Source organism: Myxocyprinus asiaticus, chromosome 37 (genome assembly GCF_019703515.2).
Source record: "Myxocyprinus asiaticus isolate MX2 ecotype Aquarium Trade chromosome 37, UBuf_Myxa_2, whole genome shotgun sequence".
Taxonomy (NCBI): Eukaryota; Metazoa; Chordata; class Actinopteri; order Cypriniformes; family Catostomidae; genus Myxocyprinus; species Myxocyprinus asiaticus.
In genome coordinates, this window is record NC_059380.1 from 922,752 (window position 1) to 945,050 (window position 22,299).

The following is a 22,299-nucleotide window of genomic DNA, read 5'->3' on the forward strand; positions in this document are numbered from 1 at the left end:
AAAGAAAATCGGGCCTAAAATGGAACCTTGAGGTACCCCACAAGTGAAAGATGCTGAAGGAGAGTAAGAATTCCCAATCCTAACTTCACACCTAAGACGGTCTAGGAGGATAGTATGATCAACTGTATTGAAAGCAGCACTAAGATCAAGCAACATTAAAATTGCAGGTCTACCAGTATCCAAAGTGAGCAGTAAATCATACGCCATCTTGAATAGTGCAGACTCTGTGCTGTGACGAGCTCTAAAACCAGACTGAAATGTATCTAAAATGTTGTTTTCAGATAGGAATGAAGACAGCTGAGAAAAAACAATTTTCTCCAGGATTTTTTTATAAATTTGGCAGTTTAGAAGGTTAGAAGGATCCAAATTTGGCTTCTTAAGAAGTGGCTGGATCACCGCTTGCTTAAAGCTGATGGAAAAATGCCATTATATAAGGAGCTATTCATAATATTCAACACACTAGAACCAACAGTGTCCAGCACCTCTCTGAGGAGCCGATCAGGAATAACATGAACAGAAGAGGTGGTAGGCTTTATCTGTTGGACTATATCTATCAACTCAGTGAGAGATATAGGTTTAGACTGATCAAACAAAACAGAACAAGTGACTGGTTCAGAGGGGTCATGACTACTAGTGGTAATGCAAGATCGTAAAGCATCAACCTTACCAAGAAATCTAAAAATGCTACACAAGTCTTAGTTGTAGCATCAAGACAAGAGGTGGCAGCAGGAGTGAGCACTGTATTTATCATGTTAAAAGTAAGTTTTGGATTAAGAGGATTTTTAGAGATTATATCAGAAAGATATTTGTTTTCTGCATCTTTTACAGAGTGCTAGTATGCAGACAGGCAATTCTTAAGGATTTCATAGGACACTAGTAGTCTGTCATTTTTCCATTTACGCTCTGCTTTCCTACATTCCTGTCTGAGAGCACATGAGTTATTGTTTAACCAAGGCTGGGCCCTTAGTTTAAGTTTTCTAGTTTTAAAAGGAGCAACAGAGTCTAAAATGCAAGTACAGGTATTGTTAAAAAGAGTGACCATCTCCTCTGTGCCTAGACTTGGATGAAGTAGCTTCATAGTGCACAATACAGGAGAAGCAGGGAAGGCCTCAGATAAATGTCTGGCTGTAGAAGAGGTTATAGAACGTGAATATGACCCAGGTAAATGTGATTTTGGAATCGGACTTGGTTGTGCAACATTAAAAACAACAGGATTATGATCAGACAGACAAACTCAGAAATTTCAACATTGTAGATGGGAAGACCAAAAGATAAAACAAGATCAAGTGTATGACCATGATCATGTGTAGAGCCAGTAGCATGCTGTGTGAGATTAAATGAGTCAATAAATTGAACAAACTCCCTAACCAGAGGTTTGGAAGGGCAGCAAACCTGAATATTAAAATCACCAAGAATGATAAGATTGTCCGTAGTAGGCACAATGCTAGATAAAATATCAGCAAATTCCTGAATGAAGCCCTTATTATATTTAGGAGGCCTGTAAATGAGAGCACAGAGTACTGGACTGTACAGCTGAGCCTTTAGTAACTGTACTTCAAAAGTATTGTAATGTTCTGAGGGCAATAAATGGCACTTAATTTTTATTTAATTTTCTATCACCCCTGGAGTCGCGAGTTGGAATCCAGGGTGTGCTGAGTGACTCTAGCCAGGTCTCCTAAGCAACCAAATTGGCTCGGTTGCTAAGGAGGGTAAAGTCACATGGGGTAACCTCCTCGTGATTGCTATTAGTGGTTCTCGCTCTCAATGGGGCGCGTGGTAAGTTGTGCGTGGATCGCGGAGAGTAGCATGAGCCTCCACATTCGGAGTCTCCGTGGTGTCATGCACAACGAGCCACGTGATAAGATGCGCGGATTGAGGGTCTCAGAAGCGGAGGCAACTGAGACTTGTCCTCTGCCACCCGGATTGAGGTGAGTAACCGCGCCACCACGAGGACCTAATAAGTAGTGGGAATTGGGCATTCCAAATTGGGAGAAAAGGGGATAGAAAAAGGATCCAACTCACCAAAGTGAAGCCAAGTCTCTGTTACAAATAGGAAGTCCAGTTCATAAGATTTGAAGAAGTCATTTAAGATGAATGTTTTATGGGAAATAGATCTAGCATTTACCAAAGCCATCTTAGCAAGATAGGAATTTCCAGCTTGTAGTGAAGCAGCAACCAATGATGCTTTTGATGGCTTTGAATATTCCAGTGATCGGAGATTTCGGAGATTGGCACCTCTTCTGATGATTCGCGGTCGCACTGGAGCGCATGCAGATGATGCCAAATCTGGTAGGATGGGCAGTAGACAGGTGTATTGGGGCTCCAATGTACACCGAGGGATGATGTATTTGTGCCAGCCATCATCTCCATGAAGATAGCCAAACATGGAACCGACAATCACCGTAGACGTGTGCAAAGATCTCTTAATCCTAACTTAATCCTTCCTCACTTTCTGTGGCATCTCTTACGATGAAGCAAGCAGCTGGGAATATGGCACACACCCACAGGAAAAGGGGAAGAAAAGGGGGTGTAGAAAAATCACAACACACAAGTCCATGACAGAGGATTGTATATTAAGAAGGGCTTGGCGATCATAATTCCTTGTGCATACACACACAAACACACACACACACACACACACGAATAACATGAACAGACTCAGGACAGGTAACACAGGACAGGGGCGACGGCATGCCAACAACTACACTGGTGCCATCTTGCCACCAAATAGAACACATTCAGGTCATCAGCCAGCTGTTGATTCCCTACAGTGTTGGGGGATGGTGTCTTGTAGTTAGTAATGTCTTTCAGGCCACTCCACACTGATGAAGGGTCGTTACTTGAAAGCTTTTCAAAGTACTTCTTTTAGACACTCTAATATCTTTTGTCAGTGTTTTTCAGGCCTAATTGTACAATATTTTATCCCCATTCCCTTAGCATCCTCTTTGGTATGATGAAGCTGCCTGAGTTTTGCTGTAAACCATGTTTTTTCATTGTTGAACGTTAAACAAGTCCTAGTAGGAATGCACATATCCTCACAGAAACATGTATATGATGTAACAGTATCTGTGAGCTCATCCAGATTGGTGTCTGCAGCTTCAAAAACACTCCAATCAGTGCAGTCAAAGCAGGCTTGTAGCTCCAGCTCTGCTTCATTGGTCCATATCTTTACAGTCCTTACTACAGGTTTAGCTGAATTTTAGTTTCTCCCTGTAGGTCGGAAGTTGATGAACCAGACATTGATCAGAGAGTCCCAAAGCTGCTCTAGAGACAGAGCGATATGCATCCTTTAATGTTGTGTAGCAGTGATCCAGAATATTTCTGTCTCTGCAATGTGCTGTCGGTATTTTGGCAGTTCATGGGTCAGATTGGCTCTGTTAAAATCACAGAGAATTATAATAAGTGAGTCCGGGTATTATTGTTCTGTGTCTGTGATCTGATCAGCCAGCTGTTGCAGCGCAGCGCTCACACACGCTTGTGGAGGAATATAAACACTCACCAGAATAAATGAGGAAAACTCCTGCGGCGAGTTCCAAATTAGGACAGCACATCTTCTTTTATGTTGTTACATCTGCACACCAACTTTCACTGATGTAAAAGCATGTTCCGCCGCCTCTCATTTTCCCCGTTAACTCTGCAATGTGATCCACTCTGAACAGCTGGAAGCTCGGCAGATGTAACACACTGTCCAGAATGGCTTCACTCAGCCAGGTTTCTGTAAAGCACAAGGCAGCAGAGTTTGAAAAGACCTGTGCGTCTCTGACCGTAACTCCCTACATCGGATAGTGAAGACAGCAGAGAAGATCATTGGAGTCTCCCTCCCTCCTCTAAAAGAACGCTTTGATAAACATTGCATCTGCAGTGCGTCCAGCATCATCGTTGACACCTTACACCCATCCTAAGAACTGTTTGCCCTACTGCTGTCTGGAAAACAGTTCAGGAGCATCAGTACTGCTACTACCAGACACTTAAACAGCTTTTTCCCCCAGGCTGTCAGGCTGCTCAACTCCTTACCACTCCCTCCTACCCCATTGGACTGATTACCCACAACCACTTTAAACATCTACTGCCATGTTTACATGAAGACATGCTCCATGCTGTCTTGCACATTGCATTTCACTTATGTATATTTATTGTTGTTTGTTGTTTTTTGTTTTTTGTTAGCACCTTGTGGCACTTGTGCTTTAAATGTTGCACTCTGTCTTCTCATGTTGTCCTAATTTGTATGTAGCACCACGGGGTCTTAGAGAAACGGTATTTCACCCCCTCTGTATACTTGTATATGGCTGGTGTGACAATAAAGCTCTCTTGAATCTTGAATCTTGTTTTTACACACCTAGCTAGCATACACTCAGTACACATGGCTCTTCAGAGCAGCAGCAGCCTGTCCACATGCTTAACTCAGTATGCCTGTGTATTTTCTAGCAGTAGTAAGTCCTTTCTCTACAGCAGCATAGGAAATCTAGTCCACCAAGACCAATATCCTAGCAATATGTCCTACCCATATTAACATGATAATTCTTTCTGACAGTTACTCGTGTTACATTTCCCCAAACCTAACAGCAAAGATAAAATCCTCTATGAGAGCCACCTGCAACATTGTTACCATCTGTCATTTTATCAAGAGATTAGCATTAAACCAGGTATTCATACTCCCACCTGATAGTTTGAAAGCTAGACAGTTCAAATTAAAAAAGCACCAAAACTTTAGAAAGCAAAAGAAAATTAATGGACATCCAAAAAAAATGCAAATGTCTCACAAAATAATACAATCACACTTTTTCTCAGACAGAGAGAGAACTTTACAAGACATGTACTCTAGTCATTTAAGTTTATTTGTGATTGAAGAAATGTGTGCAATATTTGTCCACGGCCTCCCCTATTAGAAATAAGAAAAGACCAAAAGAACATGCGATATAGGGAAGATAGGAGAACGGGAGAGGTGACATCATCGTTGTTGTTCCTCGAGGGAGGTCAAAAGCTGTGTGCTCGTCATACCACTGGTGAGGTCACCAAAAAGACCTACAGTACCATCACCAAATGCCACCTAATGCACAACAGAGGGAAGAGAAAACCACGTAACAGAGAAAGAGAGTCATATGGGGTGACATCATTACTGTATGACCACCGAGGTCAGCCGAAATCGCTCCTCCAGCAGAAGAAAACACATCTGAGCGTGCCAGTAACTCTATGATCATTCGAATGTGATTCTTCCCTGCATGAAACCCCAATTGCAGCCTGCTAATTACAGCTCATGAGCTCATCCTCCTCGCTCAAATATCAATTTACTGTGAAGCAGGGGTTCAGGTAAGACTCTCACCGCCGAGACCGGTCCTACAGAGATCTCCTGCCTAATCAGGATTCTGATGGTTGGCATTCTGATTAAAGACACCAGATGTGGGAATAATCGCTTTGAACTGAAGCAATATGAGAAAGAGACACACACAACCACAAAAGAGATTGTTGTGTTTTCTGTGTCTGTGCTCTCGTTGTAAGTTCAAAAGTATTGTAAGTTGGTGATGCAATTTGACATTATGGGGGAAAAAACAGAAAACAGAAAAAAAGAGAAGTATCCCTGGAGAGTGGATGTTTTCTTGAGCATATCTTCTTATTTAGTTACCAAAGAGTGAAGATCAACATCCAGTATTCTTCTTGTCAGGTCCTTATGAAGACATTTTCTCTATTTGAAAACTCTTTTTGACTGCAGTCACATCTAAATCTATATTGATTCTTTTAAAGCTATTATACAACAGTTAGTTCCAGTCCACTAATTCAATTGCATTCCAAGAGTTCTTGTCTGTGTTCACCGTGTTTCAGACAGGCTGTTGGTCACGCAACAGTTTTGGACTATTTTCACAATAAGTGTAACTTTTCCAGTAACGTGCTACTTTTTACAGCAAGTGATGGTATAATATGACAAAACACTATGTTGCTTTTTGTCACATTGTATCGTGCATGCAGCAGCCAAACAAACTGAAACAGTAATCAAACGCACTTACCTACACTGTCCTATCTGTTTCTCATGAAGTCCAAAGCGTTTAAGTGAATCAGTTTCTTTCGGACGGTTGATTTCAATTCAACAATCCTGCTTAAAAGTAGCTTTTGGAAGTCCAGTCCATTTTAGTGAATCGGTTTGTTTAGTAGGCTCATGTAAATGGACCAGTTCAAATAAACGATTCACTGATTCACTTCTGCCCATGTGTACAAATCACTGCATCTTCTTTTGTGAAACAAAATATTTAAATAATTGCAGCTGTTTATCACTGTTTTCGTGTTTAGTATAAATTAATTTACGTTCAATTTAGTATGTTTTATTTAGTATGTATTTATTGTTCAATTTAATGATGCCATCCTATTTGTTTAATTTGTTTCATGACCTGTTGGCCCACTCAAACAAAGAGAGCAAACACATTTTATGGCGCCATAGTGTTCACACTTTTTGGGAAATCTACCTACAAGTGGCTTCCATATGTGTCTGTGCAGTGTGCACATTAGGTTGGTATAACAAAGAGTATTTCTATAACTTTCATTAGTGTTAAGGTGCAAAGACATTTTGTTGGAAAAGACACACAGATGTTTGCACATTCAATCTCGCTCACATCGGTGACGAGCTGTTTTCAACTTGCAGGCTGACTTTCGTGTCTCACAGGGAGTCGATCCTCTTTCTCCCAGTTGCTCATGCGGTTGTCATGGAAACGCAGCAGGCAGAAGGAGGGAAATGGACCGGAGATGTGAGCAGGACTATGTCCCATATTGTCAGAGTGACCTAAAGCTGTGAGACAGGACGAGGTAATTTCGAGGGTATCGGAAGCACAGACTGCGAGTGGTTTTACTCTGTTTTAACAAGCTTCTCAACACAAAGCCCAACATACTGTTTGAACTGCTTATATGGGATATCTTATCTGGTAGAATCTGTATTTCAACTATTTTTATTTATTATCAAAAAGTACATTTCGAGCGAGTATTCAGTTTTAAATCCCAAAGTTTTTGATTCCCAAAACAGATTTCCCTCCACAGCTGAAAACATTTCACTGGCATTGCTTTAAATGCTATTTAATTAAACCCCCACGACACACAAGCCAGAGTTCCCTCTATGGTGTGATTCCTCTTTTGCTCCAAGTCCATTGTGAAGGTCCCCAGCGGGAGGGGAAGTATTTACTGCATTTGATGAAAGACCTACTTCAAGTGTTCTGTAGGTATGCAGGTGTGTAGAATAAATACAGTATATTCCTGAACATACTTTGTCCCATGACCTGTATGCTTTTTGAGCAATGATGAATTTGTTTTCCATTTCTGAGGTCAAAATCATTTTGATATTTTTTTCTGGGGCTTAAAGTAAAAAATGTCATGTGATGTAACCATCAAAAAGTCTCATTAAAAGCTATTATACTTTAAAAAGAAATGTTGGGATGAGTAGTGCAAAATTCTCTTTTTAATAGTATTTATTGAAAACAAAACAAACAAAACAAACAAAAAGCAGTAAAACAATGTTATTTTAAAATACGTTATATATAAAAATACATTTGTTGTCATGTGACAAAAAAACATAAAACAGAAAAGTTCCCTTTCGAGACCCACAAGACTGTGTGTGAAGTTTGAAAAACAAATCATCGTTTAATCTTTTTATTACATATAATTCTTTTGACATTTTGATGAAAAGGTAATTGTTTTCAGGTCATTTGGTATAACCCTTGAGGAAACTACATGATATTATTATTTTTATTCCCTTTTCTCCCAATTTGGAATGCCCAATTTCCACTACTTAGTAGGTCCTCATGGTGGCGCGGTTACTCACCTCAATCCAGGTGGTGGAGGACAAGTCTCAGTTGCCTCCGCTTCTGAGACCGTCAATCCGTGCATCTTATCACGTGACTCGTTGTGCATGACACCACGGAGACTCACAGCATGTGGAGGCTCATGCTACTCTCCACGATCCACACACAACTTACCACACGCCCCATTGAGAGCGAGAACCACTAATCACGACCATGAGGAGGTTACCCCATGTGACTCTACCCTCCCTAGCAACCGGGCCAATTTGGTTGCTTAGGAGCAGTCAGTGGTAGTCAGCGTCAATATTCGCTGAGCTACCCACTACTTGATATTCTTGACTAAAAAAATGTGTGGTATTTGTAAAAAATCTTTTTTACCTCGAAAAATATGTTTGAATTTTTTATCTTTTTTAAATTCATGATTAAGTTGCACACACTCTCATGTATTCAAGCTGCAAGGAAACTATTTTAATACCTTTTACTTGATGGTTACACCACATGACATTTTAAAGTCATTAATTTAGTTTTTTTTTTTTTTTTTGTGGAAAATGCTGTAAATGTTTAGAAAAAAAATTGTGAAACCAACATAGACACAAAGATCAAATTTCTACGAACCGTGTGTTTTAAACTAGATTTTTAAAAGATTTCTACATTTTATCAACATTTGTCAATGACCCCACTGACAACATCCACGAAAACGTTTTACTCTGGTTTTGTTAAACAACTTGGTTGTGTCTTGGTTTCTTGGTACATATGCCACTTACACCTGACTTACCGCCAGACTCATTTTTTATTTTTCAACTTTTCGAATCTGTCGGCTCCTGTAGCCTTATGGGATTGTAAAGTGTCTACTGGTTGCACACTTCAGAATCTCATCAGATGCAGTAGACTGGATATACTGTATGCTACACGGCATGACTCAACAGCACCTTTTTTGCTTTTGCTGAAATAAATCTATGCATTTATGATGTCTGAATGTGTCAAGTCCACTGGGTGCAACAAAAGACCACATGACAGATTAATTGCTTGCCGATACCCACAGATGCAATGACAGTGCATTAAATCACTGACATGGAGCTGTTTTTAGCCTGTCGGTGGGACGTCAGGATGGGAGTTGGTGGATTATGACATTTCAAAAGCAAAAGGAAAAGAAAGTTGCTTTGATATTGTGGTTTACGTGTTTACTCGTGTATGTATGTTTGTTCATGGGTGTAAGAAAAGGAAAGAATGCACAATGATTCACAAGAGTGCTTTTACATATTACACCAAAATAATTGGACAGTTAAAATGTCATTTTAAAACTATAATATAATATAATTTTACCATTTGAGACCTAACAAAGGGTTAAGTTAGGTTTAGGGTAAAATGCGTTGCTTGAAAAGTGCTTGAAAGTGCTACATTTATTTAAAATAAAGGCCACTTTTATTATAAATCCAATATTATGATAGCTATCGGATACAATGACATTCATACATCTAAATGTATGGCTTAAGTATATGTTAGGGCTTAGAAAATTAAAGATATTGGTGCTTAATTGATTCATTAAAGCAGAAGACAGGTTCTGAAAACTGTTCAATGATACTACTTTTTAATTTTCTCTTATTTTTCTTTCTATTTTCCATGTTCCCCATTTTTTTTGGAAAAGTACACATTTTTCCACAGGTGGCAATATTGTGGGCTAGAACACCTCTGTCTGTCATTGGTCACAAAACAGATAGTTCCGCCCCAAAATTCACATCACTGGTAGAGTCAATGTTGTGATGTTGGGCTTGTTCGGATGTTCAAACTAAATTAAGTGGCATACGAGAAAGTATACTCACCCACTTGAAATCCTGAAGCACCAGATCCTCTCTATTCAGACTTCTGCAGTCTTCTTCATTCTCTTACAGGTTCATTTTCACCTTCTTGTTTTGTTAGACAGAGACATTTTCTGTATCCAGCTCATGACGTCAGTCAGAAACAGAACTCCAGGGAGACAGACTTAAAATTAGATTCTCAATCCGCTAGAGTGCTTTTAAGATACAAACTCAAAGTTTCTCCTTTTGCCACACGCTTTCCTCATTCCCACAACAGGCCAACTGTAGAATATAAAGTCAAGGGTGGACAAGACATTTATGGCTCAATCAAGGAAGATACAGATTTAGAATTAGAAACAAACATTCTGTGTTTGTTGGTGTACAAATGAACATTTCATCATGGACAAAGAACCAAAGTGCACCCACTTCTTCATGATGAAACCAGTATCGATTTCACATTCCAAGAATCATGACTCCTGTAGCCCTGCAGAGCTGCTCTTCGATCCAAAACTCTTTCAGAGCCTCTAAGAACAGGCCCGTGTTTCACACGATTCTGCAGAGGAACATATCCCTCCTCGTCACATCCCCCAGTTTACTGCTGCCAAAAAGCATCTGTCTCCACTGATGACCTTTCAAAACCACTCATTCTGATTTCTTTACAAGCAACATATAAACCATTTGATTAGTAGACAGCAACTGTTTGATCTTGTTAACAGGCCAAAAGGAAAAGAAAGTAGAGAGAAAACACAGTACACGAATTTAGAGAATCTTAAAGATCACTTTTTATTTTCTCATTTCGGTACACGCACGCTGTTTGACTTATGAATGTCTTATGAACATGTCTTTTATCAAAAAGTCAGACTTGACGTGTAAATTCAGCCTGATCTCATAATTGCAACGTTTTTGCAGAATGAAATTGCGTGCTTTATTACACATTTCTCTGCAGTTTCCCAGTGAAATGTCCAGTGGGGGGCGCAAAAAGCGAGTGACATGGTGTCATAATCAGACGACGTTTAAGGTAAATTAAAGATGGAGGTTTTAATGAGTAAAATGTGCCACCCTAACCTAAAACTATCACCTAAACCTAACCTAAAGTGTCCTAAAAGCATATGCAACATCAAAAGCACATTTTCTGAAGCAAGCACTTCATTTCGTGTCACTTCTATGACACTTTCGTCGCCCGTTTCTGCTTGCTTGCTTCAGTGGTCTTGAACCGAAGACTTCTAATCACACTGGAATGAGTGTGTATATGCGGGTGAGTCTATTATACAAGCGTTAAAATGTATCATTTTACAAATGAAGCATTAAAGTATAAGTGTTTCATAACAGAGCAGTGTGTGAGTTATAAAATCATAATCAGCCGTTGTAGTCGTGATTTGTGTGAAAGTGAATAAAACACACGTAAAAGTCAGTTTGCAAAAATGTAGTTATAGTAACGTTTATTCTATAAAAACAGGTTTAATAGCCATGCTGTTAATATTAGTAAAACAATAGTTGGAAGATCAGTAATTTAAGTCATTTTAAGGGTTTTTTTTATGTTTACTTGAATACTTGAGACATCATGCTGTTAAAAACTTCAAGCACTAATTTCTTCTTAAGTTGTGTCTTCACTTGTTTGATTGCTTGTTATTTATTTAGGCCGTTTGGCCTTGTTCGGCCCCGTTTCGCGGCCGGCCCACCTGGAAAAGTCCCCGTTCTCCCTATGGCCAGTACGCCCCTGACTGATAACCAAGCCTACATCCATACATCCATCCATCCATCTATTAATCCAACAAAATAAAAGGATGCTCATTTTAGTATTGTAAATCTCTGAGGATGGCAGCCTGATCTGAATTGTCTGTCTGTCTTCACAAACAAACGTTAACGATATTTTGTTACAAGTCCTGGAGAAACACTTAAAGGGACAGTTCACCCAAAAATGACAATTCTCTCATGATTTATTCACCCTCATGTCATCCCAGATGTGTGTGACTTTCTTTCTTCTGCAGAACACAAATGAAGATTTTTAGAAGAATATTTCAGCTCTGTAGCTCCATACAATGCAAGTGAATGGTGACCAGAACTTTGAAGCTCCAAAAAGCACATAAGGGCAAAATAAAAGTACTCCAGACTATGATAGATGTGGGTGAGAAACAGATCAATATTTATACAATAAATTCTCAGTCAATTTCCACTTTCTCATTTTCCTTCTGTTTTTGGTGATTTACATCCTTCGTGCATATCGCCCCCTAATGGGCAGGAAGGAGAATGTATGACAAAAAATGACTTAAATATTGATCTGTTTCTCACCCACATCTATCATATCACTTCAGAAGACATGGATTAAACCACCGGAGTAGTCTGGAGTACTTTTATTTTGCCCTTATGTGCTTTTTGGAGCTTCAAAGTTCTTCATTTGTGTTCTGCAGAAGAAAGAAAGTCTTACACATCTGGGATGGCATGAGGGTGAGTAAATGATGAGAGAATTTACATTTTTGGGTGAACTGTTCCTTTAATTACAGTATGTTGAAAAGTGAGCTCACAGTAGCTTGAGTGTAGCATTAACAGGCCAAGTTATAATCTTCTGTTCTGTTCTTATCAAGCTGTCAGTCTCACACTTAACAATTGTTGCCATGGCAACATGAAGAATACTCAGAGCAACTCCAGCTGGATGTAAGATTGACTTCACAGAAAGCACACACAGATGGACTCACAGTTATGAGCCATCATTTCAGAATTGCCATAAATACATCCTGATCCAAGATCTGTGATAACAACAAGGATCAATATTCAACATTCATAGATCAGTTATCTGTTATCAAAGAGAACATTTTTAACTGACTGTACCAGACACTGTCATTCACACATTTGATTATGCAATGCCGAGATGTGACTTCTCCAGCTGGATGTGACCACAGAGAAATGGCTCAGTCCGTGGATGGATTTTAGGAATCTTACATGCAAACTGTGTGTTTAGCATCTCTGAAAGCCCTGAAATAACTGCTCTGTGTGTAAGATTTTGAACTAAGATTTTACCGGTGCATTATTAGTAAAAAAACAAAAAAACTTTTCCTTTTATAAGGAAGACATCAGACTGATTTCCCCTAACAAGAATAAACACTGTGACTCTGTGACATCATCAAAACATTCCCCTGTTTGCTTGAGCATCCTGACCAGTGTGACAGAGCAACACTGAAAGTATATTACCTGGGTTTGGAACACATGAGGGTGGAGAAATGATGATGATTGTGAGGGGGAACTACACTTTTAAGAAAAAAATATATAAATGAAGAAGAGTAATCAGAGAAGCTGGGAACAGCGTTAAATGGATTTCCTCCAGTCATCAAGTCTAAATGTAGCAGCAACAGGAAAAAGCAAGAGGAATATTGGCAACGCACCTGTTTTCCAGAGGTACTGGCTTCTCTTTGGTGCGTCTGCCCTCAGGCGAGGGGTCATTAGTGCTGCATAGATGAGGAAACCCCACAGAAAGAAGACAAACGTAATCTCATGCCTCTCAAATGCCATCCTTTCTCAGTCTGTTGGTATTCAACCTGCAACAGAAATACACACAATCCATTGGTATTAAATGTGTCACTCTAGAAAGTAAAGAGCATCTTATTTACAATCTGAGAGCAAACTACACACCATTTTAACCACATAATCTTTTGCAATATAGCCTTTAATAAAGCTATGTGAAATATTACAAGTTCCGCCGCAAAAACACACTTTCTGTTCAGTAAAACGGAATAAATCCAGATGATTTAAAGGAATATTCTGGGTTCAATACAAGTTGAGATCAATCGACACCATTTGTGGCATAATGTTGATTACCACAAAAATTAATTTCGACTCGTCCCTCCATTTCTTTAATAAAAGCACAAATCTGTGTTCCAGTGAGACACTTACAATGGAAGTCAATGGGGTCGCATCTGTGTAAAGTTATATAGAATTTTACAACTTTGTTGTCATGACAGCAAAGGCCTGTAAACCCGATTTTGGATATAGCTTCACACAGATGTGGTTAGTAAGTGATTGTATCACAGTAAAATCATATTGTTTATGTCTTGTGTCTATACTTTTGAAACAGTGAGTATTTTAATGTTTACAGATTGACCCCATTGACTTCCATTGTAAGTATCTCACTGGAACACAGATTCTTGTATAACTTGTTTGCACAATCAGGAAGAGAAAGCAATTAATGCAGAATGTGCCAGAGAAGAACACCTCCCGAGAGACACAGAGAAAATTTACACAAAAGATTTACAGTAAACCTGTGAAACCTTTCCTCTTTATATCTTTCTTTTTATTCCTCTGCTTCTAAGGCACATAAACACCTTTACATAGGTAAAATAAAATAAAAAAAATAAACAGCATCCATGCAGTCTGTTGAAGTGAATTCATTGGCACAGTTAGAGTTGACTGGATGAAGCGTGTGCTCTTCTTGTGAAGAACATTTAAAAGATGAACAGGACGCACTGAGAGTTTTACTACACAAAGAAGCGTTGCTGATTCCACTCAGCTAAATTACGTCTGCCACATTCCCACCGTGTCAAATCCGTTACTTAGGAGAGAGGAGAAGAAAAGCTTGGGAGAGCGTGTGGTTGGTGGCAGAGTTAGAGAGAAAGAGAGACAGAAAGTGATAGAGTCGAGACAGAGATAAAACTGAGAAACTGAGAAAGAGAGTTGGATCAATTGAATGCTCTGAAATGAGTTGAATACGGCATCAGAGTGACATTCAGGGCCCTATTTTAAGAGCGCTATCCGATACATCCTATGTGCAAAGTCAGTGGGCATGGCCATGAAGATTTAGTATTTTCGTGGAAGCATGCACTAAGTGCGCAAGTGGGTTTGGCGAAATTGCACATGTAAAGCGCTAATGGGCTCGGTCAAGTGCAGTTTATTTCTGAGGTTCTTCTGCAGTTTTTGCACCATGTGCGTGCTCTTATATACTCAATTTTCTGTCAAGCAGCATCAATATAAATAAAGACAGCTCATTCATAAGAATCTGGTTGTGTAAATGGGCTGTATGCAATGCATCCCCTGCTCTGTGACTGTGTTATCGACTGCGCTGGTCGACCGCGATGTATGTGCTGTATATGCTCTCTATCATCCTCTCTGGGACTGTTGGCTCTCGTCCTGCTCGCCCCTGTCTCACCTGCTTGAAATATGCTTTGCTTCTCTCCCATTGTTCATTGTTTTGCAATGTAAATTTTTTATATGTTTCTCTGTTTAATGTTTTATGTTTAATACCTGTGTAGCATTATTGAGCTTTGGAAATGCGCTGTACAAAATAAACATATTACTTTTATTATTAATCATACTGATCTACTGACATAGCTCTTTGATATTATCTGCTCTGCTGGTGGAATGCCCAAACTGCAAATGCAGGAACTGATTTTAGATTAGACGTGATTCTGAAACGTCTTAGCGCAGTTACCTGTTTCTTAGGAAATTAGAACATTGTGCTTTGTGCCACTTATTTAACAAACAGGTACAATACACCCACAGTTTGCGTGCATACACCCACAGATAGCGCAAACACTCCCACCATGCCCACTTGGCTGGCATGAAAACTGCGCTTAGATTTAGCGCTCTTGCAAATATTGAATAACACGTAGCATGCTGTCACAAAAATAGAGCCCTTAATATACGGACCAAGAATGACGTATTAGTGGTGCAGGCAAAAGTCCCACCAGTAATGTTTGTTGGGTTGGCCAATAGTTATTATATATATTATTTCTGCTTTTCAAAGGAGTCATCTTTCTTTACTAACCTCATGTTCATTATCTGCTATCTGCAGAATTTTCCATTCTGTTATGTCCTTATGTTTCTAAGAGATAATTTTCCTCTTTCTCTTCCCACTGCACTTCACACTTGACAAACACAGTTTTCATCATAAATCATAATGATTTTCCATTCAGCGGTCAGCATTTGTATGAAGACAAACCCTCATACTGACTGAATCTGCCTCTCTCTGAATGTTTGGTTTGCTGCTTTTGCCTTGTGTAGTTTGAATGGCTCACCAGAGCTGAAGTGGGACTTGAGGGACATCATCACTAACAGCACTCCTCTCTGTCCGTGCTGCATGTGTTATCTTAACATTCCCGGCCCGTGTTGCATTGTTGGACTGTAGAATGACGCATAGCATTAAACATGTCTGTTAGCACTGACCGGAGACTCCCAGCACAGGCTGAGTAATTACAAAACTAATCAGTTTCGACAGGGGCCCAATGCGCTCTCTCTCTCTCTCTTTCTCTCTCTCTCTCTCTCTCTCTCTCACACACGCACACACAGAAAGAGAGAGAAAGAGTAGAAGTTGGGTTATCCAAATGACTGCCTGATTAAAACATGCATATTTGGAGTGGAGGGTTGGGGGATTGGTGATTTGAGAAATTGTAGGGCTGAAAAGTTTAATTAAATAGTTTGTTTGACTGATTAAATGGGTGCATCCTTTTCATTAAGCCTGGAAATCTTTGCCGTTTTGGGGGGGTCAAGAGGGTGTAAAGAAAATAATAATTTATCTTAATCTCCAGCATGCAGACATCATTAAGCCCACAGGAAACACACACACATAAATCCTCACAAACTAAGAGTTCTATTAGTGATTCTCAACTGGTGGGTCATGACCCAAAAATGTGTCACAGATCTGTTCTGACTCGGGATAAATGCTAAATGTAAATAATAAAATGCAGCTAACCATATAATCATGTTAAATTAGGACAGCAAAACAACACTCTCTCAATCTAGTAAATTATCTGATTGGCTGTTTTGACAAACTTCTGAGTATTTGTAAGGACACAAAGGTTTTTAAATCAGTCTGCCTGGAAACAAAATTGCATTTGCAAGGTTCTGGGTTGATCCAACAAGAGCTTCCGGGAATAAAACAATCACTGGATTTGCCAAAGTTTGGCAAAGTTAGTGTCATTTATTCTTTTAAAAATATCCAGATTTTTATTTGAGGCAGTAACAAGTACACTAGATATCCATGAGCAAAACTTTTCTTATGTCTGTGAAAGTTAAATCTGTGAAATAGTCTGCCCTTATGTACTTTGAGGTTTGAATTAACGAGGCATGGACTCTACAAGACCCCTGAAGGTGTCCTGTGGTATCTGGCACCAAGACATTAGCAACCGATCCTTTAAGTCCTGTAAGATTGTGAGTTGGGGCCTCCATGGATCGGACTTGTTGGTCCAGCACATCCCATAGATGCTCAATCAGATTGAGATCTGGGGAATTTGGAGACTAAGTCAACACCTTGAACTCTTCGTCATGTTCTTCAAACCATTCCTGAACAATGTGTGCATTGTGGCACATTATCCTGCTGAAAGAGGCCACTGCCATCAGGGAATACCGTTGCCATGAAGGGGTGTACCTGGTCTACTACAATGTTTAGGTAGGTGCCAAGTTCCGGGGATAAAGTGATTTCAGAGAGCTCATTCGGGTATTTCTAGTCATCTTTCCTACTCACTATATCACTCTGTGATCTCTACATGCAAGATAATAAAATAATAAATACAAAATAAAAAAATGTGTTTCATGTCCATTCATTTATTTGAAAAGTAGTCTTGTAATAAGCTGGATAATGAGGAGTCAGGCGGTCATTTTCAAAAAAGAAAAAAAAAAAAAACACCTACAGAACTCTGACGCAAACTGGACATGGACTTCAGCTGTTTCTGGAGACTCATAATAACATTTTCAAAGTAAAATCAATATTTCATGTCAATTTAAGTATTTATTTATCTTTACATTATCGCTTACATAATGTACCTCAGAGAACCCCACCCCTAAATGGCATATAGAAACAAAGCGAGCACTGATTGATCACTTTCCATGTCAGACGGCTCATGCAGTTCTTGGCCAGAATAAGCTGCAATAAGCACCAGACCTTTTGTTGTCCTGTTAAATATTTGGTTACACAAGACTATAGGCTTATCAGCTTTTGAAAGAGACGAGAAAATGTGTCCTATGTCTTTTGTTGTTGACGTCAAAGGCATGTCATATCAAACTCAGTGGTATTTTGACACAAATTCATCTGTCACTTTGTAGTAGCTCTAGTCAAATTAGACAGATGTCAACATGGATGTGCCCTCATCCTCAAAAACCATGACAAAAACTACACAGGGACAAAGAAACCACCCAGACTACATTACATATGAGTTCACTTGCAACAAGGACAAATATGATTGGTGTCGACCACAATGTGTTCTGTGCAGTGCCAAACATAGAGTCACGTTTTCACTATGAGACCAGGTCAGCCAAAAGCATGAAAGCATTAAAATTCAAGAGACATTTAGAATCCTAACACTTAACTCTGACTTTAAAATCGAAATCTAATCTTTTAAAACCCTATGAAATCTGCACCCTGAAGCAAATTCACTGGCCTAAAGTAGAATCTAGACCTACATTGGCTTTTAGCTTTAATAACAACAAGCACATGGGGCCTGGGTAGCTTAGTGAGTATTGATGCCGACTACCACACCTGGAGTCACAAGTTTGAATCCAGGGTGTGCTGAGTGACTCCAGCCAGGTCTCCTAAGCAACTAAATTGACCTAGTTGCTAGGGAGGGTAGAGTCACATGGGGTAAACTCCTCGTGGTCGTGATTAGTGGTTCTCGCTCTCAATGGGGCGTGTGGTAAGTTGTGTGTGGATCGTGGAGAGTAGCATGAGCCTCCACATGCTGTGAGTCTCTGTGGTGTCATGCACAACAAGTCACGTGATAAGATGCACGGATTGACATCTCAGAAGTGGAGGCAACTGAGACTTGTCCTCCGCCACCCGGATTGAGGTGAGTAAACATGCCACCACGAGGACCTACTAAGTAGTGGGAATTGGGCATTCCAAATTGGGAGAAAAGGGGATAAAATAATAATAAAAAAATAAAAAAAATAACAACAAGCACATTAACTTTCCCAGCAATTCTCTGTTGGATTTGAAGGACTTCTCACCCCTTGAAATTCACTTTTCACTCACAACAAATGCAATGGCATTTTCAATATGCCAGCCTTCGTGAGACTTCTCCATTATAACATGAAACTCCTGTGTTCAAATTCAACCTCTTCACAATGTCTTGCACGCCTGAGGTTCAGGGTTAACTCTGGAAATTTTCACGCCTCGGATGTGGAGCGAATCCACATATCCAAGCTAAATGCCAACATGACTACCCTTTGTTTAACGTTCACGTGTATGGTACTGTAGTAATTAACCTGGGGGACAACTGAGCTAATCTTGTGTTAATACAGTGACTGCTCTCGCAGATGTTGTCCCTGCATGATTCTGAGATTTTATTTTCACTATCAAGATAATTAACTTTCAATTACATAGGTTCCATTAAAAAAAGAGAGAGCAACATACCCCAGCATTTTCAAGTGGGGTAGTTGGAGTGGATCGCTTGGCAGTTAACAATGTAATTTCATACAATACTAACACATTGCCATTGAATTACATTGTTAAAAGAAAGAGATCTAATGTTGTTTTGGAACAATGTTAATGATGCTCCATTTTCAGCATACAATGTGCCTGGTTCGAGATTCAAATGAATGCCCATACAGTACATATTTGTTCACATTGGACACTTTGAGCTGATTCACTGATCTCATTAGTGTACACACAGAATATATTGTAATGTTTGAGGCTTCATTTCTTATGTGTGAAGTATCATCAGTTAATAATTAACGCAAACGCAGCATCCACACTAATCCACTTAAGTTTGAAATCTCAAAGTTTTGAGTTTTCTAACGTCATGGTTTTCCAAAGCATGCAGTAAAGGAGAGTGTTTTCAGATGAGGCCGCTCCAGTGTGGATGTCATGCGCAAACTTAGTGAAATTAATGCGTTTCCAAACAAATGAGAATCAAAATGACATAGGATAATGTGTCTTGTTTTCAGACAAATCTAACAAAATGTTGTAACATTTATGCTTATAACAAGACAAAACCAATGCCAACCAATGCGGTAAGAAAAAAAAACTTGATACAAAAGGAAAAAAGTATATGTTTTTTACCCTGTGATGAAGAGGAGGGCAGGGCCGAGCCGTGAGTGCGCACGGCCGGCCCTCAATCAGGCTAATCAGCCGAGGAGAGGGATAAATGCAGCCGGATGCGGCAGTTCGGGAGAGAGAGCCACACGCAGCTGCCATGTGTGCATTTGTGTTTTGTGTCTTTTTGTTTAAATTTACATTAATATATTACTTTGATGCTTCGTCTGGTTCCCGCCTCCTCCTCGCCCATACTAACCCTATTACATTGGTGCCGAAAACAGGGAAGGATGCGCTGTCGTGGAGTCCTCGCCAATGCCTGCCGCCTGGAGCGGTGGAGCCGCTGCCAGGGGCGGAGGGGCTCACTACCAGCCGCCAGAACGTGGAGGGGCATTCCATCCGCCAGGGGTCAGAGGACTCACTGCTGTCCGCCCAGGGAGGAGCGGCTGTCATCCGCCAGAGGGTGGAGGAGTGGTCGAGGACCAGGCGATGGCATGTCTGGGAACTGACGAGCAATTTTTATATCTCTCTCACTGTCGATCCGCCTCGTTCTTTCCCTCTCCCCTTTTCCCTCCCCTTGTCTCTCTCCCAGGTCACGAGGAAGGCAGGGAAAGCCTGCCGGCAGGCGGGCCGGAAGGGCAATGCCCCCCCGGAAAGGAAGGGGGGGGATGTACATCATGGCGGGGGTTCCCCGGCCTGAGGCAAAGGAGGGAGGAGTGTGACAAGGAGGAGGGCGGGGCTGGGCCGTGACAACACATGGCCGGCCCCCAATTGGGCTAATCAGCCAAGGAGAGGGATAAGTGCAGCCGGATGCAGCAGTTCAGGAGAGAGAGAGCCACACGCAGCTGCCGTGTGTGCGTTTGTGTTTTGTGTCTTTTTGTTTAAATTTACATTAAAATATTACTTTGATGCTTCGTCCATTTCCCGTCTCCTCCTTGCCCATCCTAACCCTGTTCCAAACAAAGTTTTTTTTTTTCTAACTAGGCTATATACTGTCAAATACATACTGTATGCCATCCTTTCAGGTTAAATACTTTAACCAGTTCATTAGCAGTTGCAAAGGGGTAAAATACATACAGTAACTACACCTAGAATGGAATCTTCAAGTTCAGCTCAATCGACATTTACATTTTGTGGTAATCAATATTATGCCATAAATGCTGTTGATTGAGCTTCACTTGTATTTAACCTGGTATATTCTTTTAAGAGCTACATCAGATGTTACCAAAAAAAAAAAAAAAAAAAAAAAAAAAAAAAAAAAAAAAAAAAAAAAGAGGAATTCATTATGAGAGCATTTTTTGCCCCAACATTTTAAATTATGGGAACAATTTAGTCACTTTCAGTGGCATTTTTACCCCGAGCCCCCCTTAATTTCTGACCCTGATGCCAGCATACATTAGGCAATAATTACATTGTTGTCAAAATGAATCACTGTGAATGAGTGGGTGCATGCTTCCCCTGTCTGTGTGTGCATCCGTACATATGTGCATCAATTTCATGTTTTATCCTGTAACAGGGAGTATCTCAGTGCCAATGACATAAGTCATCACTGGATGGTTCGGGTAACAGGGTCAGCGAACTGACCTTTCCTGCTGCTGAGTCAATTACAATTCAATTAGGACGCAAACCCTGTGGTGGTCTCAAGCACTGGCTGCAGGGAGCATCTGGTGGCTACATACGGCCAAACCTGTCCAGCTAGGCAGGAAAGTCTCACACATACACTTATGGACCCTAGTGGAAATGAAAGAATCAATAAAAATGAAGCTTCTATAGGAGTTGTGCACAGCTGCCGGTTTGAACATCTGTTCTGGTTATTGGCATTGTGGTTGAGGACCGCTAGAGTCTTCTACATGAAGAGGATGAGGTCTGTAGATGTTTAATTGGTAACTTTGAAGGGCTTTGAAGCTGGCTTTCTAATGCTCATGGGGCAGCCCTATTTTAGCTTATGTAGTGGCTGGTTAAACTGAAGACAGAACTGTTTAGTGCTATCACCTTAGAGAGAGAGAAAAGTGAAGGGAGTATGAGAGACAGGGGATGTAAGAGAGTCTTTGAGCTAATTTACACACAGATTGAAACAGTGTTGTTTTCATGTGTGCCAGACTAATGAGAGTTTCTGCATGAGAAACGAAGGGAGGAAGGAGGTTTCACAGAGATTCACTTAAAACAAACTCAACGTGTTTTTGAATTGTCTTTGATTGTCTTTTCTTTCATCTGTTCTTCATTTAGTCCCATTGTTATTCTGAGCCGCGAGGGCAGAAAAACAGGCCGGGGATCTTAGAGAGCTGAAGTCAGTGTCCCGCCTCTCATATGACACAACACAGAAGACAAATGTTGATGCTTTAACCTTGATTTAATAAGAGTTTTTCATTTAATCTATGAAAGTTTCAGTTTAGCAAACTTCGTTAACCCGATAGATTAGTCTGTGAGTTAGTACTACTGGATAAGGTAGAAATCCTTCTGATACTGGCATACAAGGATGTTACCACACATCAAAGTTTACATGAAATCAAAAGTTACCCTATTTACTTACACGTTCCTGGTCTTATGAATCTTATTCACAGCAGAGTCTACATTACAAGACTGTGTACTGTCATGAGGGAGTGAACTACAATCGCAATGGTGAATGACACATTCAAATTAAAAACAAAAATATCTGGAAAATATATATAACTATTGATTAAAAGTTTGTAGCACAATATTTAGATATATCCAAATATATAAGTAGTTTGAGAGTTTCAGAGTGCGTCATGGGAGTGGGCGGAGCTGCTTGTTTGCTGGG

General features: G+C 40.1%; 1 protein-coding gene across 3 annotated transcripts in view; it reads right to left on the reverse strand.

Annotated features, from left to right (window-relative positions):
* LOC127428083 (thrombospondin type-1 domain-containing protein 7B-like) overlaps nucleotides 1–22,299 on the reverse strand; it is an 82,239-nt gene that overhangs the window by 48,629 nt on the left and 11,311 nt on the right. For all 3 annotated transcript variants that reach the window (XR_007895023.1, XM_051676147.1, XM_051676148.1), the window contains exon 2: nucleotides 12,946–13,098. Coding sequence is in view for 2 of the 3 variants with exons in the window: in XM_051676147.1 (XP_051532107.1) it covers nucleotides 12,946–13,072 (127 nt within the window). In the remaining variant the exon portion in view is untranslated. The remainder of the gene's footprint in view (nucleotides 1–12,945; nucleotides 13,099–22,299) is intronic.